Source organism: Nansenia antarctica, assembly GCF_963989245.1.
Source record: "Nansenia antarctica genome assembly, chromosome: 10".
NCBI classification, from domain to species: domain Eukaryota; kingdom Metazoa; phylum Chordata; class Actinopteri; order Argentiniformes; family Microstomatidae; genus Nansenia; species Nansenia antarctica.
The window spans coordinates 19460273-19477082 of NC_137680.1; the positions used below are offsets into that span (position 1 = coordinate 19460273).

Consider the following 16810-nt stretch of genomic DNA (forward strand, 5'->3'; position numbering starts at 1 on the left):
TAATAAATATGTCTGTGTAGATTTTATCAAGGTGTAAATAAGCAACATTGAATTAAGGATTATAGTAGTAGTAGTAGTATTTAGTAATCAGACATAGTCCTTACATGATTATCAATCATTCCTTATCATAATGCAATATCTGACCCATAATTCCCTAATCAGATGAAGTCTCTCTGTTGACCAACACAGACAGAGAAGAGGCTATCTGACCAAAGCCTGATATATTTCTCAATACTTCTTGAAAAACAGAATACATGGTTGAAATATGATTCAGGTCCCCTGACAAACAAAATCCTGCATGACAAAATTATAACATCTCCAAAATGTGTCCACTTTGATCTTTGGTTAACTGGATTCTATTGCACTACAATATTGCACTATATGATCATACTGTACCTCAGTGGGTCAGTCAGTTTAATACAGCTTAATATTAACCTAGGGGCTAACACATTAACCAATCATAATGGTCAGCAATCGATTTGGAACATTGGAACATACTCAATATTGAGACTGCTTAATGCAACAAGATTGCAACAGGATTTTTATCCCAGATGTTCATTGTCATATACTGTACAGCCTACATTGCATTAATAATACCATATACATTTTCAGAGATGAAGAATAGGCTAATCATTTTTCAAGTAACATCAAAGTAAACTGTTTGCAAATTGTAAAAAGCATACTTTTTACATCACATTTTGCAGCTGTTACTTCTTGTAACAAACTTAATCTAAAACATACACGTTTCAGATACAATGCAGGAAAACTATTCTATGTTCTTGGCTATAATTGATTGATTCCGAAGTTTAAAATGATGTTCCGTCAACACTGTTTACACCGACCGAATAGCCTCAGCTTTTCTCAGATCACAAAAAGAAACGAACAAATATACATAAATATCGGTGGACAACATTAGCCATCATAACAGTCATTGTAAATAGAGCTAAGATTGATATTGACAAAGTGTCACCAACACTGTGATCAAGGTCACTGCACAGCCACATCTTCATTGACGAAATTAAAGACCACTACAATTTCACGGTTTTGTTGGCACTTAACTCCCCCGCCCCCACGCCGGTAGCTCTTCTTACACTTGCTGTGCCTCCACCCTCCTTGTGAAAGGTCCAACTCTACTCTACTTCATCGCTCAAATCACCAGCCAATGACGCAGCTGTTGAAACCATTAGAAAATCACAATAAGGAAAACAGTCTGAATGGCAGTACAATATCTAGTACAATATCTTCAGTACATCTGCATCCCATAAAAGGCCCTTTACTAAGGTGAGCCTACCGTAAACTGCCGAACTTCTCCATCGTCCACCAAGTGATGCTCTGTCTCAGGGGTTATGGCATACGCCAGTCTCTGTAGAAAGAGAGGATGGAAGTGAAATAATGGAGAAATATCATATCCATTATACATGCTTTTTTTTTTAATACTCTCATACTTGATATTTTATATTTTGTTCATAAACCTCACTTACATCACAGAACTTTCCTGGTAAGGTGCATAATTTGTAGATGGCATAGAGGGGCACCATGGTCATGGAGGATATGGCCAAGCACCATCCGATCATGTTGGCCCACACTGGAAATGTGTATGTTCCATAGCTTGGAGGATCAAAGGTGGCAAAACTGACCACAACCATGCCCTAGGAGGACAGATGTTAGGGGTTAGAAAGCAAGATTCTAAATAGTCCTGGACCATCTTCTATTGAAACTGGTAAACTACTGTGGTCTCAGTCATTACTGCGGAAGACAATACCAATAATACCATCCTTGGCACGATTCCATGTCCTGTTGTTCTGCCATTCATGTGTCTTATTGATGATGTGATCATATCTTAACACTAGAACAACCGTGCCTTTTTACCTACAAAAAGAGCCGCCTCTTCTTTACAATGCTCAAGCTGCTATTTACACACAACGACCACTAGTTGGCCGCTTGTAAATTAGCCTGCTTCCTACACATAAAAACGTAAAAATAGCTTTATATTAGCTTATCCTGATGCAATTTTTTAAATGGAAGGATACTGGGTGGTAGAACGCACATATCTAGGATAAGTCATGAAAGGAGGGTCCTGAAATTTGATCGAGTGCAAAGATATAACACTTTTTTTTACTTTACTCATGGCTGATTAAGTGTTAATATGCATGTTCATTGCCTCTTTCCATAGTTGCGGTTTAGATAGGGATGTGGGACCAGCATGTTCACTTACCAGGAGGAAGCATGGACTCACAAACTTCCAGCACAGCCTCCAGTACAGTCCTGGTCTCTGACCAATCATCTCCTCAATGTCATCACTAAAGCGGTCCACTCCTGAAACAGAGAACCTCTAACATTTACGTATTCTGTATGACCGAAGTCAAGTCAATTCCACAATTATATTCTTTCCAGATATAAGGATCCCAGTGACATTTTCTTTGGTCCCTTCCTGTATAACAATGTACAGTGCCCTGAGTAAGTAATGGGACAGTTGAAGCATGTTTTCTTCTTTTGGACCAACACTCAAGAAGTTTGGATTTTAAATGTTAAAACAGTACTATGAGGTTAACATACAAATTGTCAGTTTTTATTTGATGATATTTGTGTACATATTGCTTTCACCATTCAGAAAGTACACTTTTTATGCATAGTCCCATAGTTTTAGGTTTAGGGTATGCAAAAGTAATGGGACAATTGGCTTGACAGGTGTTTCTGGTCACATCATTTGTGCTGGCATAAGAGAATAACAATCTCTTTGCCTTTTCAGTTTGCGATTCCTGTCTGTCAACATGAGGACCAAAGAGGTGTCAATGAAAGTCAAGTAAGTCATTATTAGGCTGGAAAATCAGAAGGAAAAAAAAACTGTCAGAAACATAGCCAAAACTTTAGGCTTGACAAAATCTTTGTTTTTGGAACATCATTAAAAAGAAGAAAAAAAAACACTGATGAGTTCAGCAAACGCAAACAGGCTGGTAGGTCAAGGAAGACATCTAAAGCCAGGTAAACACACAAAGATAATCTGTCCGATTTCGGGCCGATTTTCCCCCTTCCGACCAAAGACAGCAAATGCCCGATTATCGGATGGCTCTAAAGATTATCCTACAAGATTATCCTGTGGTGGGAGGTGTGTTAAGAGTCCATTTCTCCCGACAATCTGCTCGGAAAATGGTCGGGGCCGACAATCGTAAATGTTAAACGTGTTCAATATTTACGACCAAAAATCCTTATGTGTGGGGGCAACTCCCGACTCCCGACAACTCCCGACTAGGGTTGCCAGATGGGCTCGGGTTTTTTGGGTGGAATTAGCGGTTTTAGACTGTGGTTAGGGTGGAAAATGTCAATCCCACCTGGCAACCCTACTTGCGAGTCCGATTGTGATGTGGATGGAATGTAGCCAATCAAGAAGCGAGCTGACTTCTTTAAGTTCTTCTGCACTTTATTTGCCCTGTCGCACATGGCTGCCTCGTACAGGTCAGTCAGGGTACTACGTTAGATCACGTCTGATCACGCGAGATTTCTGGCTTGGGGAACGAGACTCTAGACTGTCGTAACGATAATCTTTATGTATGTGGGGTGCTGAAATGGGAATATCGGCGCACACCACACACAATACGATCAAGGCTGTTCAATCCAAGATTTTTTATCTTCATGTGTGTGGTCTGTTTCAGATAAAAAAAACTGTTAAGATTTTGAAAATCCTTATGTGTCGTACACACATACGCTTAAAGTAGATGACTGGAGAATGCTCACCATAATTAAGGGGGAAAAAAGAACTGTCCCACAGATCAAGAACACTCTCCAGGAGGTATGTATTAATGTATCAGAGACTACAATCCACAGAATTCCTCACCAGCCAAAGGAGTTATCCTCAAAAAGGATGGTCAGGGTACAGTTTGCAAAAAAAAAAGAAAAACCTGCAGAGGTCTGGAACATGGTCTTGTGGACAGATAAGATTTATATTGTCTTGGACCAGAGTGATTGCAAGAGGAACGTTTGGAGAAAAAAGGATCTGCCCAAGATTTACAGCATACTACCGTATCTGTGAAACATGGTGGGAGGAGATGTATAGCTGCCTGCCAGTAGAACTTACTAACTTGTCTTAATTGAGGATTGTAACTGCAACTACGGCAGCAGCAGAATGTATTCTTTTTTTTTAATAAATTTGTTTTTCAGATTTTATCCCTTTTTCACCCAATTTGGTAGCCAATTGAACCCAACCTAGCATCCAATTATCCCCTGCCTATTGCGAAGGATCCGCCGCACGACCCCGTGGCCGGCAGTCCCAGAGGAGGCCGCCAGGCAGACTAGCTGACTGGCTCCTCGAGCCCAGCACCGTTATTCCGGCACCCAGGGGGCAGTGCTGCGCGACGGATCCTTGTCCGGAAATACTCCTATACCGCCCTCGGGAGCGGCCGCCCAATATGCCGCTCCCCGTGTGTGCCCCAGCCATATCCGGATCTGGCGAGCTGGGATTCGATCCCAGTCCCCGGTGGGCAGCTTGCACTAGTGGCCAGTGCTTAGACCGCTACACCACCGCGGGGCACAGCAGAATGTATTCTGAAGTGTACAGAAACAACGTGTCCACGCGAGTGCAAGCAAATGCCTTCAAATTCATTAGATGGTGCTTCATCATTCTGTACAGTCAGACAATGAGCCAAAACATACTGCCATAGCAACTAGGGAGTTTTTCATATCCAAAAAGTGGAACGTTAATCTGCAGATTTCAATCCAATTGAACATGCATTTCATTTCCTGATGATGGTAAGATTTTAGGCAAAAATACCTAAAAACAACCAACAAGATGGCTACAGTACAGGCCTGGCAGAGCATCGCCAGAGAAAATACCCAGTGTCTGGTGGGGTCAATGAGTCACAGACTTCATACAGTTATTACAGACCAAATACTAAACACTAGTTTAGCTCATTTTGGACATTATCTGTTCCATTACTTTAGGGTCCCTTGAAATAGGTGGACTATTCATAAAAGTGGTGAAACCAATATGTACACAATGCCATCAAATAAAAGCTGAGAATCTCTACTTTTACCTCATCATATTTTGTTTAAAATCCAAACTTTTAGAGAGTAGAGCCGAAAGAAGAACAAATGCCTCACTGTCCCATCACTTACGCAGGACACTAGTCTTTTTACTTTTTAAGAACAGAATCATCTTTCACACAGCAAATTCAGTAGAGAAAAATAAGATTTAAACTGCCGCAGTTATGGACCCTTGAGGCTGAAACACAAAGTTATAAAGAAAATCCAATTTTGTACCTGGAATACTTCATGTTCGACCATACATCTCTTTAAATCTAATTCCAATGGGAACAATATTTTTGGTAGCATGCTTGATACCAGAATCAGGTCAAGTTTCTTATTTTAGTTTCGCCTTGGTCTACCTTCTCCCTTTCGTTCCAGTGCCTTGGAGGCACTTCTCAACGTGGGGGCAGAAATCGAGAATGACTACCAGCTATTAAGTGCAGGTAGGTGTGCTGATGGAGGGCATGGGCCACTGGTATCTGTCAGCAGTGATTGAGCTTGGGAAAAGGCCATTGGAGCCCCAGGCTAGAGTTGTCTGGGGAGGTTAACACCCACCAATGCAGGGCAGCATACTGACCCCTGGGCCAGACGGCTTGTTAGCATTTATTCCAATATTGATCTTCCCATCGGTAGTCCTGATCTCTGAGACTTCACTTTTTTACCTGAACTTTGGAGTTATTATTTTACTGCACATGCCTGTGGGTGTTTTCAGGCTGTATTTTCTCAAAGCATGTCAAGCTCCTTAATGGAGGTAAGGGAGAAATGAAATACACTCCACAGGGAAACCTACATTCAGCCTAGGTTATATTCCTGTTATGGTGATTACTGTAATCGAGAGAAACATCAGGAACGCCATAACAAACCATATACAGTTTAAGTTTACATACACTTAGGTTGAAGTCATTCAAACTGATTTTTTTAAACCACTCCACAGATTTCATGTTAACAAACTATAGTTTGACTTTGTGCATGACAAAAGTAATTTTTCCAACAATGATTTACAGACAGATTACTTATAATTCACTATATCACAATTCCTGTGGATCAGAAGTTGAATGTCATGGCTTTAGATTAGAAGCTTCTGATAGGCTTGACAAGTTGACATAATTTGAGTCATTTGACGGTAATTTAATTTTTAATAATGTTGTCATTTAGCAGACGCTTTTATCCAAAGCGACTTACAATTACGAATTACAGGGACATTCCCCCTGGAGTAACTGAGGGCTAAGTGCCTTACCCAAGGGCACACTAGTAGTGGTGTGGCTTCAGGCGGGATTTGAACTCACAACCTTCCGATCACAAGTCCAACTCACTATCCACTAGACCACCCTACCCCTGACGGTGTACCTGTGGATGTATTTTAAGGCCTACCTTCAAACTCAGTGCCTCTTTTCTTGACATCATGGGAAAAACAAAAGAAATCAGCCAAAAGGTACCACGTTCATCTGTACAAACAATAGTACGCAAGTATAAACACCATGGGACCACATCATACTGCTCAGGAAGGACACGTGTTCTGTCTCCAAGAGATGAACGAACTTTGGTGCAAAAAGTGCATGTCAACCCCAGAACAACAGCAAAGGACTTTGTGAAGATTCCGGAAGAAACAAATGTATCTATATCCACAGTGAAACAAGTCCTAGATTAGATTAAACTTTATTGCCATTGCAAAGTACAAGTACTAGACAACGAAATGCAGTTTAGCATCTAACCACAAGTGCAAATAGTGATATCGACATAACCTGAAAAGCCACTCAGCAAGGAAGAACCCACTGCTCCAAAACCATCATAAATCTATGACTATGGTTTGCAACTGCACATGGGGACAAAGATCTTACTTTTTGGAGAAATGTCCTCTGGTCTGAAACAAGAATGTTACTGTTCGGCCATAATGACCATGATTATGTTTGGAGGAAAAAGGGGGAGGCGGCTTGCAAGCCAAAGAACACCATCCCAACTGTGAAGCACGGAGGTGGCAGCATCATGTTGTGGGGGTGCTTTGCTGCAGGAGGGACTGGTGCACTTCACAAATTAGATGGCATCATGAGGAAGAACATTGTATAGATATATTGAAGCAACATCTCAAGACAGAAAGTTAAAGCTTGGTCGCAAATGGGTCTTCCAAATGGACATGACCCCAAACATACTTCCAATGTTGTGGCAAAATGGTCACCCTGACCTCAATCCTATAGAACATGTGTGGGCAGAACTGAAAAAGTGTGTGAGAGCAAGGAGGCCTCCAAACCTGACTCAGTTACACCAGTTCTGTGTAACTGAGTTTAAATGTGTTTGGCTGAAGTGTATGTAAACTTCTGACTTTCTGTAATTTCAATCTACACACAACCGACAGCGTCTGGTATCTCATATACAGTATTCATTAACAGTAAACTCTTGTATGGGCCTCAACCATGTCAGTCCCAGACACCCCAACACAAGAGCAGTGTGAAACAGACCGAGAGGGCCAAAAAGCAATTGAGCCTTTTATTTCCCCCATCCTGAGATCTTAATGAGGTTGTACTGCATGGGAGCACAGCGGTTCCACATCCAGGCTGATATCCCATCAAAGGCCTAATGTGGCATCAGCTTTGCTGGCCATGACAAGTTAGGAGTCCCCCCCACCCCCTCCCCCACCTTACCATAGAACCAGGCAATGCCGATTGCCTCAATAAGCACTCCAAAGAGAATCGATGTCCCCGCAGCAAAGTGGTCCAGCAGAGTAAACACATAGATTCCACCCTGGAGGAAAGAGGAAGGAGCAATTGACCAAGAGATGGTGGCGCAGTGTCTTCACAACGTTGCTTTGTGTCATTCTCAACCCTTCGCTTGATCCAAAACATGATCCAACTGGGAGATGATCAGGTGAAATGTGTACTACTACATATTCTGTGATGCAACTTAAAGGTGACACATGAAAGTTTGCCTTGCTTTTGATGTGTCATTTGCACAAGTATATTAGACTCTCAAATGTTGGTTGCTGTCTGACTACAGCACTTTTTATGTGGTGGCGGAAAAATAACATTGAATACTTACGTTAGTGACACAGAAGAGTGAGATGAGAAAGGTGGACACAACAATAAAGAGAGTGAAGAGTTCTCTGTGTTTGTGGAGATACTTGAATTCGTCCATCAGTCCTGTGATCACCGACTCCATCCCCCCCATCTAGAAGCAGAGACAAAACACTTCATTTAGCATAGCTGGGCCTCTGGAACCATTCAAAGACAAAAACAACATCAAACAGAAATAAGGAATATCTATGCACTCTTCCCCATAGCATACTTCTCAAACATGAATGTATTCATAGTTTGTTCAACATTAATTATCAATAGCCTATAGGTTACATGGAAATGATGTGTACTTACAGCACTGTCAATACCAAGAGTCAGTAACATAATGAAGAAGATGACAGCCCATACTGAAGATCCAGGTAATGTTGCAATGGCCTCTGGATATATGATGAACACAAGTCCAGGCCCTGTCAACACAACAACATAACACACTGTTATAGTATATGTTCAATTGTTTGTTTGTCAATTATTTGTTCCTACTGTAGTAACAGGCGACAGCATTGATCGAAACATGTCAACACCTATAGATGTTGACAACATTTGCAAATTGCTAATAGCACTTTGCCTCTTTCATATTTCAGAGACGTGATATGCCTTGAACACTTATAGATTTTCAATCAGTCCTGACATAAACAAGCCTTCTGCAGCTGAATTTGAATATGCCATATACTGCATGGCAGAAGGTCGATTACATTGGCAGACTGGCAATGAATAAATTGGCCATATTCCCAAAGAAAGTTTTCAGAAAAATCGAATGCACCACATCAAGTATCCAGGTCTCTCTTTAAGACAAAAATCAACCAATCAATCAATCAATCAATCATCGGTGAGTGTGACACAGACTCACCATCTGTGGCCACTTTGTCCAGCGGCACATTGTGCTTCTGAGACATGTAACCCAGGAAGGAGAAGATGACGAAACCAGAGAAGAAGCTGGTCAATGAGTTGATGGAGCTGGTGATGATGGCATCTCTGTGAAATAGAAGAAGAAGAAAAAAAACAGGCAGCATTTAAAACACTTCAAATTCTATGAACACGAGAGGTTCCATTGTTCCGATCAAAAAAGAGACTCTGTATGAACTGTACTGGAAGCAAAGCTAGCCATGACTACAATAAGAAACAGTGCAGACAGAAGCTGAGGCATTGTGGTGACTCATAATATGCGGTGACATTATTGACAGTGACTCTGTATGTTGGGTCAACATTTCAGGGGAGAGCCATACGCCGCTGCAGTTTGGTGCGTATCGTTATTATCTGTTGTTGCAGAGATTGGTGTCAAAGCCATGGGCGGGAAGGAGCTTCAAAGGTATTGTAATTGAAAAGCACACACGAAGGGGAGCTCTATTAGGCTATCAACACTGGGTTCTACCTTACCTATAGCAGTTGTTGCTGAATTTGTTATAGCTTGAAAACGCTATTAGCACACCAAACCCGACTCCCAAAGAGAAGCAGATCTGAGTGGCAGCCTCTATCCAGACCTACAAAACAAACGCCCGGGGAACAGCACAAAAGACACAGGGAAAAAAGCTGTTATTAGAGATAATTGCAGGAAACTCATTCAACAGAAAGATGAAAGACACTTCTGAATACAGGGTAATTTTGCAAATTGCTGCTGCATGCATGTGTCTAATCTAATTCTCAAATTGCTGCTTTGAGTCTTTAGTCGTGTGCTTAGGGGAACTGGAGATTCTTATAGCTTACTTAAGGCAAAGGGAATATTTACTACTTCATCGGATGGGAGAAGGGTTTAATGGATAGCTAAATATTAAACAAATTGTCTAAACACATATTTTCATACACTATAATAAGCATACATTGAAGCTCTCTCTTTCTCTCTCTCTCTCCCTTTCTCTGTCTCACACACACACACACACACACACACACACACACACACACACACACACACACACATTCTAAAAACACCAATATGGGGTGCATTAGTAAAACAATGGATAAATCATGATATAGACTGCTTTAATGTCTCCCATAACGGTTTGCTCATACAACCCTGCAAAACAAAACAGTGTGTCAGTTGTTCAAGGGGTCCCCCATCCCAGTCCTTTATGATGCCAGGGTGCCGAGAGGCAGCCAAGGACACAACCGCCATCCCTAAAGAGTAGCTTTGAAGCTCATTATTAAATGAATTAGTCAATGATGAATTCTCTCTTTCTCTCTCTCTCTCTCTCTCTCTCTCTCTCTCTCTCTCTCTCTCTCTCTCTCTCTCTCTCTCTCTCTCTCTCTCACACACACACACACACAAAGATACACGCATGCATGTGAGTATGCACACACACACACACACGCACACACACACACACACACACGCGCACACACACAACGGTGGACAGCAGACATACTAACCCCAGCCTCACAGAGTCGGAGGAAGTCCACGCTGAGGTAGGCCTTAATGCCATCAATGGCCCCGGGCAGGGTGACTCCGCGGAGAAGCAGGACCGTCAGGACCACGTACGGCATGGTGGCTGTGATCCACACGACCTGCACCAGCACACAGGCACTCAGCGCCCCACTCACAGGGCCAGGTCGTATCTGAGCTGACTACAGCTGCACATGCTCTACCACAACCGTGCAGTATATATATATATATACGTACATTTCAACATCACAGAGACAACAAGATGTTACGGCCACCATTTTGTATCAGGATATACATTCACTGAGCAGAATGCACTGTAAGATTGTACTGTTTAGCTTCAAAAAAGCTCTAAAAGAGTGCTTTGAATTAATCAGTTCAACAGTGCATATGATGTGTGTTATAGATTGAAATTGTGCCACTGTGTTTAAGATGCTGCACCTAGGAACCTTTGTTCAGTGAAGTCCTTGTACCTCCAGGACAGGTGAAAGGGGTTACCCCGCCCACTGTGTTCAGTGTGCTGCTTGACAGTGTAGAACTGTAGACTTTCAGTAAAGTTCCTAAAGTCGGTGTGCATTCATTACTACTCAGGCTACAACAATGTGCATCAGAGAAGTGTGTGCATCGAGACCTTGAAGACTCCCATGGTTGATTTTGTTCACTACCTTCCCTGAGGTCTTGACCCCTTTCCACAGGCTGAAGTAGAGGACCAGCATGACCACGGCCAGGCAGGAAGTGAGCTGCCAGCGGGGAAGACCCAAGTCTCCAATGCCTTCGCTGTCCTGGAGGTGGAGCACCCCTCGTCTGCAATGACACAGCAGCAACCCTGGAGTGACTCATCACCTGAGGCGCCTGACCAACACTCAACTTCTATCACAGTTATTTGATCGAAGACAGGAGCTCTGTATTTACAGGACCCCCTCGAAAACGAGATAGCATATCTCAAGGGGTTATTCCTAATAAAGCAATTTCTTATATTTACCGTATGGAGTTACAAATAATTGAATATGCTTGTGTAAAACATTTGTGCCCCAATTACTGGCTAATCATGAAACTTGAAATGTGTCAAATGAATGGCCGCACATGTCAAATGAAAGTTAATGTTGATTCGGATGACTCCTGCTCCTGCAAAGTCCTACCGCTCACGCTCCAATGGCTGTGACTCAGGCTCGGAAATTGAAATTGTTCACAGGTGGAGATGGAAATAGCAACGCCTGTCCATGAGAAGCCTGGAGTGTCAAAACAAACCAACCCCCTCTGCGAAATATGAGACACCTGTAAACCGGCAAAGAGAACTGGCGAGCTCCATGCAAGGGGCAGGATTCCAGTTTGAATGTATAGTACATAAAGTCAAACTAGCCTCAGAAGGCCAAACTATGGGTTTGGATCATGTTTTCAATTAGATTCAACCTTTTTGTCAGTACAACGACATGTATTTTTTTGCTCTAGGCAAAGTCAGTACCCCTGGAGCAATTAGGGGTTAAGTGCCTTGCTCAAGGGCAGAAGGGCAGTGGTAGGCACCTTAGATATGATGCCCGGCAACCCTCCAGTCACCAGCTCACATGCAGCTCCCTCCGTGGCGTGGATCGAACCAGCAACCTTCCGATTGCTAGCCGTCCTCTCTAGCCACCCATATTAGACTAGGGTCATGTGAGACTAGGGTCATGTGAGACTAGGTTCATGTGAGACTAGGGTCATATGAGACTAGGGTCATGTGAGACTAGGGTCATATAAGACTAGGGTCATATAAGACTAGGGTCATATAAGACTAGGGTCATATAAGACTAGGGTCATGTGAGACTAGGGTCATATGAGACTAGGGTCATGTGAGACTAGGGTCATGTGAGACTAGGGTCATATGAGACTAGGGTCATGTGAGACTAGGGTCATATGAGACTAGGGTCATGTGAGACTAGGGTCATATGAGACTAGGGTCATGTGAGACTAGGGTCATATAAGACTAGGGTCATATAAGACTAGGGTCATATAAGACTAGGGTCATGTGAGACTAGGGTCATATGAGACTAGGGTCATGTGAGACTAGGGTCATGTGAGACTAGGGTCATATGAGACTAGGGTCATGTGAGACTAGGGTTATATAAGACCAGGGTCATGTGAGACTAGGATCATGTGAGACTAGGGTCATATAAGACTAGGGTCATGTGAGACTAGGGTCATATAAGACTAGGGTCATGTGAGACTAGGGTCATATAAGACTAGGGTCATATAAGACTAGGGTCATGTGAGACTAGGGTCATGTGAGACTAGGGTCATATAAGACTAGGGTCATGTGAGACTAGGGTCATATAAGACTAGGGTCATGTGAGACTAGGGTCATATAAGACTAGGATCATGTGAGACTAGGGTCATGTGAGACTAGGGTCATATAAGACTAGGGTCATATAAGACTAGGGTCATATAAGACTAGGGTCATGTGAGACTAGGGTCATATGAGACTAGGGTCATGTGAGACTAGGGTCATGTGAGACTAGGGTCATATGAGACTAGGGTCATGTGAGACTAGGGTTATATAAGACCAGGGTCATGTGAGACTAGGATCATGTGAGACTAGGGTCATATGAGACTAGGGTCATGTGAGACTAGGGTCATATGAGACTAGGGTCATATAAGACTAGGGTCATATGAGACTAGGGTCATGTGAGACTAGGGTCATATAAGACTAGGGTCATATAAGACTAGGGTCATATGAGACTAGGGCCATGTGAGACTAGGGTCATATAAGACTAGGGTCATATAAGACTAGGGTCAAATGAGACTAGGGTCATGTGAGACTAGGGTCATGTGAGACTAGGGTCAAACTTACTCAAAGTACTCTGCAGCCGGAGTGGACTTGTGCAGAGATGAGTTGAGTGAGTTGTTGAAGTCCCCCAGTTCGGAGCAGTTGGGGCTGTTCCAGGTGTTGTTGCAGTGCACCCATGGAAGGTCCCCGGTGAAGGAGGAGAACAGGTAGAACAGAGCCCAGACGATGATGACGTTGTAGTAGAAGCCCACATACAGGGAGATGAGGATCACTGTGAAACCCACTCCTGTGGAAACACACATTTATGGACTGTTAAGTTGATGCTACACTTTTATGAAGTAAGTCGCTAGGCTAGACGAAGCACTTGAGGATAAAGAAAACATAGCAAAACTTTAGAAAGGTTGCCTCTTTGCTTGGCTCTCCGTGGTTTAACTTTAAAAAAAATATCTGCCCTTTCCGCTGCATTTCAAACCGTTTCCACGCTCAAATGTTAACTTTTATCCTAACCTTTGCTAACAAGTGGGGGTACCTCTTTAATTTCTTTCTCGACGTGAATGCTCTTTAACCCTGAAGTGATATTTGTTCGGGCGAATTTGCCTATTAGCACCACATGTGTGATCCTCAGTCCTTTCAAAGCATTGATCCCAAGGAAACAAACACGCTGATCAGCCGTAATTACTGTAATCCCCTGGAGAGTGACAGCCATTGCCGGAGCCAGGCGTGTGATTAAGACGTCAACGGCCGCTGTGTCTCTCAGTCAGCTCCCTCTACGGCTGACAACACACACAGAGGACAGGCGGTGGCCCCCCACACACACCGGGGCTGCAGTGGTCTGCTCATATCCTGAGATGCACAGTTGCTACACTGAAAGGGGTATTTATGCTGTTCACATACAGATACACATACACACGTCTAAAAGATGTAACAACATTAAGAACTTGAACGGCAGATAAATTCACATTGTTTTTGTGTCAGGCTATTATAATTGACATTTTGACTCATTTTAACCATCTACGGATATTAGTAGGACTATCAGTATTGATATACTCTTCTACAGAACATACTGTACACAGAAAATGTGATCAACCACATGCAACAATACATGAACATTCACAACACACCTACTATACACTATTTTAAAAAAAGTTCTAGTTCCAAAAAAGGGTCCATCATTTGTCCCTGTAGGGGGCGCCTTTTCAAGAACCCTTTTTTGCTTCCATGTTGAAACCTTTCTAGAGATGGTTCTAAATGGAACCCAGAAGGGAATGGAACATCAAAGGGTGGCCCTACAGGGACAAATGAGTGTAAGCACACACAGGCAATGTTGTGTTATGATGCACTGAGACATATATTTGCAAATCAATAGCGTTGTAAACCTTCAACCGACTTGCCAATTCATAACAGTACTGATAACAGAAAGTGACTACACACCAGGTGACCTCATCCTATCCTGGGATCTCTATATTCAGAGTAGGACACCCTGGAGTAAGGATCCCCATGGCTGACAGAGTAATGGTCATTGTCCTTTTGGAAAATAGGACCTCTCAACCTGCTATCTTTTGCTAGCCTGAGCAGGCAGAGACATCCAGTAAACACATTTAATGACAGATCAAGCTGGACAGGAACATGTCCGCTCTGCACCACGATGATGAGGGATGGTTAGATGCGAAGACAGGGAAGGTCACACTCTTTTGACAATTCCTCCAGCATGTTATATAATTCTATGGTTCTCCCACTGGGTTGTCTATTGGAAAGTACAGGAAGAGTGTCAGGAAAGGTGCCTTCCACGGACGGAGGAATCAAAATCTGGGATTCTAAAACGCCAATTCCATCATCTCAGTCTTCCATCTGAGTGGCAGCATTTGGAGATAAACCACGCCTGTCGTTCAACAGACAGGAAAACCTCTCTACTATCAACACGTTTTGTGTAGCCAGACCATGACTTCTCCAAACTCCCCAATAAGCATCACCTATAAGTGTCATGCGCAAATCATAATAATAATAATAATAATAATAATAATAATAATAATAATAATAATAATGGTACCCCTTATGAGATGTCTATGTACATTTTATTGACACCTCAGTTTGTGCTTAATGTTGTAGAACAGGTAAGAATAACACAGAGGTGTGTGTGTGTGCGTGTGTGCACGTGTGTGCGTGCATGCATGCTTGCCGGCGCGTGTGTGTGTGTGCGTGCGTGCACATGTGTTTGTGCATGCATGTGTGTGCACTTGTATGCATTTATGCATGCGTGTGAGAGGTAAATTTGAATCTGAATGACCTTTGAATATGGGACAGATTTTCCAGACACCTGCTGCTCCCTCTCGGTTGTACTGTCCAAGGGCGAGCTCCATGTAGAAGAGAGGCATGCCTGCGATCACCATGAAGAACATGTATGGGACAAGGAAGGCTCCTGGGGGACAGACACAAGCACAGTTGGTCATGACAACAACCCTGGCGACCTCAAAAGACAGAGACCTAGATCTCGACGATCATTCTGAATACTCAGTTAGACGTGTATGCTACACAACTATAATTGGTCATCTTGATTGTTAGAGATAATCTAAGCTTACACAGCTGTGGACATGTCTTTATTTTGGGGTTTTTGATTGTAAGGCGCCCCCCCCCCCCCCCCCCCCAACAGCCGGCTGCTCAAACAGATAAAGCTCCATTCACAGACTCACCTCCACCGTTCTTGTAGCACAGATAGGGGAATCTCCAGACATTGGCCAGGTCCACAGCAAAGCCAATGACTGACAGTAGGAAATCAATCTTCTTGGCCCAGGTCTCGCGCTCCTCTCCTGAGGGGACGGTCTGGGTGGGGTTCACCAGGGTGGTGGTGGTGAACTGCACCCCGTTCTGCTCCTTCACCAGGATCAACTCCACCTCCTTGGGGCCCATGGTGTTGGAGGGCTTTGCCGGGGCTACTACCGAAGACATCTGACCAACTGGCACTCTGGCTCTGATCATGGGATGGTAAAGCACTTCAGAGGGGCACTGGAGCTACCGCGACAGCCTCAACCCCCAGACCTGAAGGGGGAGAGGAGGGTTCAGTCTCATGGGCTGGTTTATTAGTTTCTTTCAAAAGGTGTTACTCACCAAATTGCCCATAGATGCACAACGTTATTAAGAATACACGCTTAATAGTCCAGGCTAGGTATGATAGAATCTATTCACTTTCCATTTTTCTACTCAAATAACATATAACATACTCAAAAATACAAATTACAATAAATAATATTAACGTATATATTGAAATTCTAATAGTTGCATTTGATCCCTAAACAATGTAAACATCACCTTGTATTTACTTTAAATATGTTAACATTCTAATATGTTGCCTTTTTTCAAACATTTTGAGTAGTGTCATTCTCACTTTAATTATCAATACTTTTATTAAACGTACAATTAATCTCAGCAGAAATGTATATTTCTACGTACATAATTGATCATTCACACGAAGCATTTGCCAAGACAATTGATTAAAGGAAAAACATGAAAGAGGAATTCAAATCTACCTGCTGATGTTGAATGAGAACATTAACAAACCCTAACAGTACAACACTGATCCATAAAACCCCCAAAATCTAA

The 16810-nt window shown here is 42.8% G+C and overlaps 1 protein-coding gene across 1 annotated transcript; it reads right to left on the minus strand.

Moving 5' to 3' along the window:
- Positions 1-1147: 1147 nt before the first annotated feature.
- Positions 1148-16189, minus strand: slc6a3 (solute carrier family 6 member 3; the record flags this gene model as incomplete). Its single annotated transcript, XM_080541049.1, has 14 exons — positions 1148-1171; positions 1292-1363; positions 1482-1649; positions 2216-2316; positions 7656-7755; positions 8050-8178; positions 8379-8491; positions 8932-9056; positions 9459-9562; positions 10446-10580; positions 11121-11259; positions 13280-13502; positions 15501-15632; positions 15904-16189. The coding sequence occupies 14 exons, from the start codon at positions 16187-16189 to the stop codon at positions 1148-1150; spliced, it is 1851 nt and encodes a 616-aa protein (XP_080397175.1).
- Positions 16190-16810: the final 621 nt, after the last annotated feature.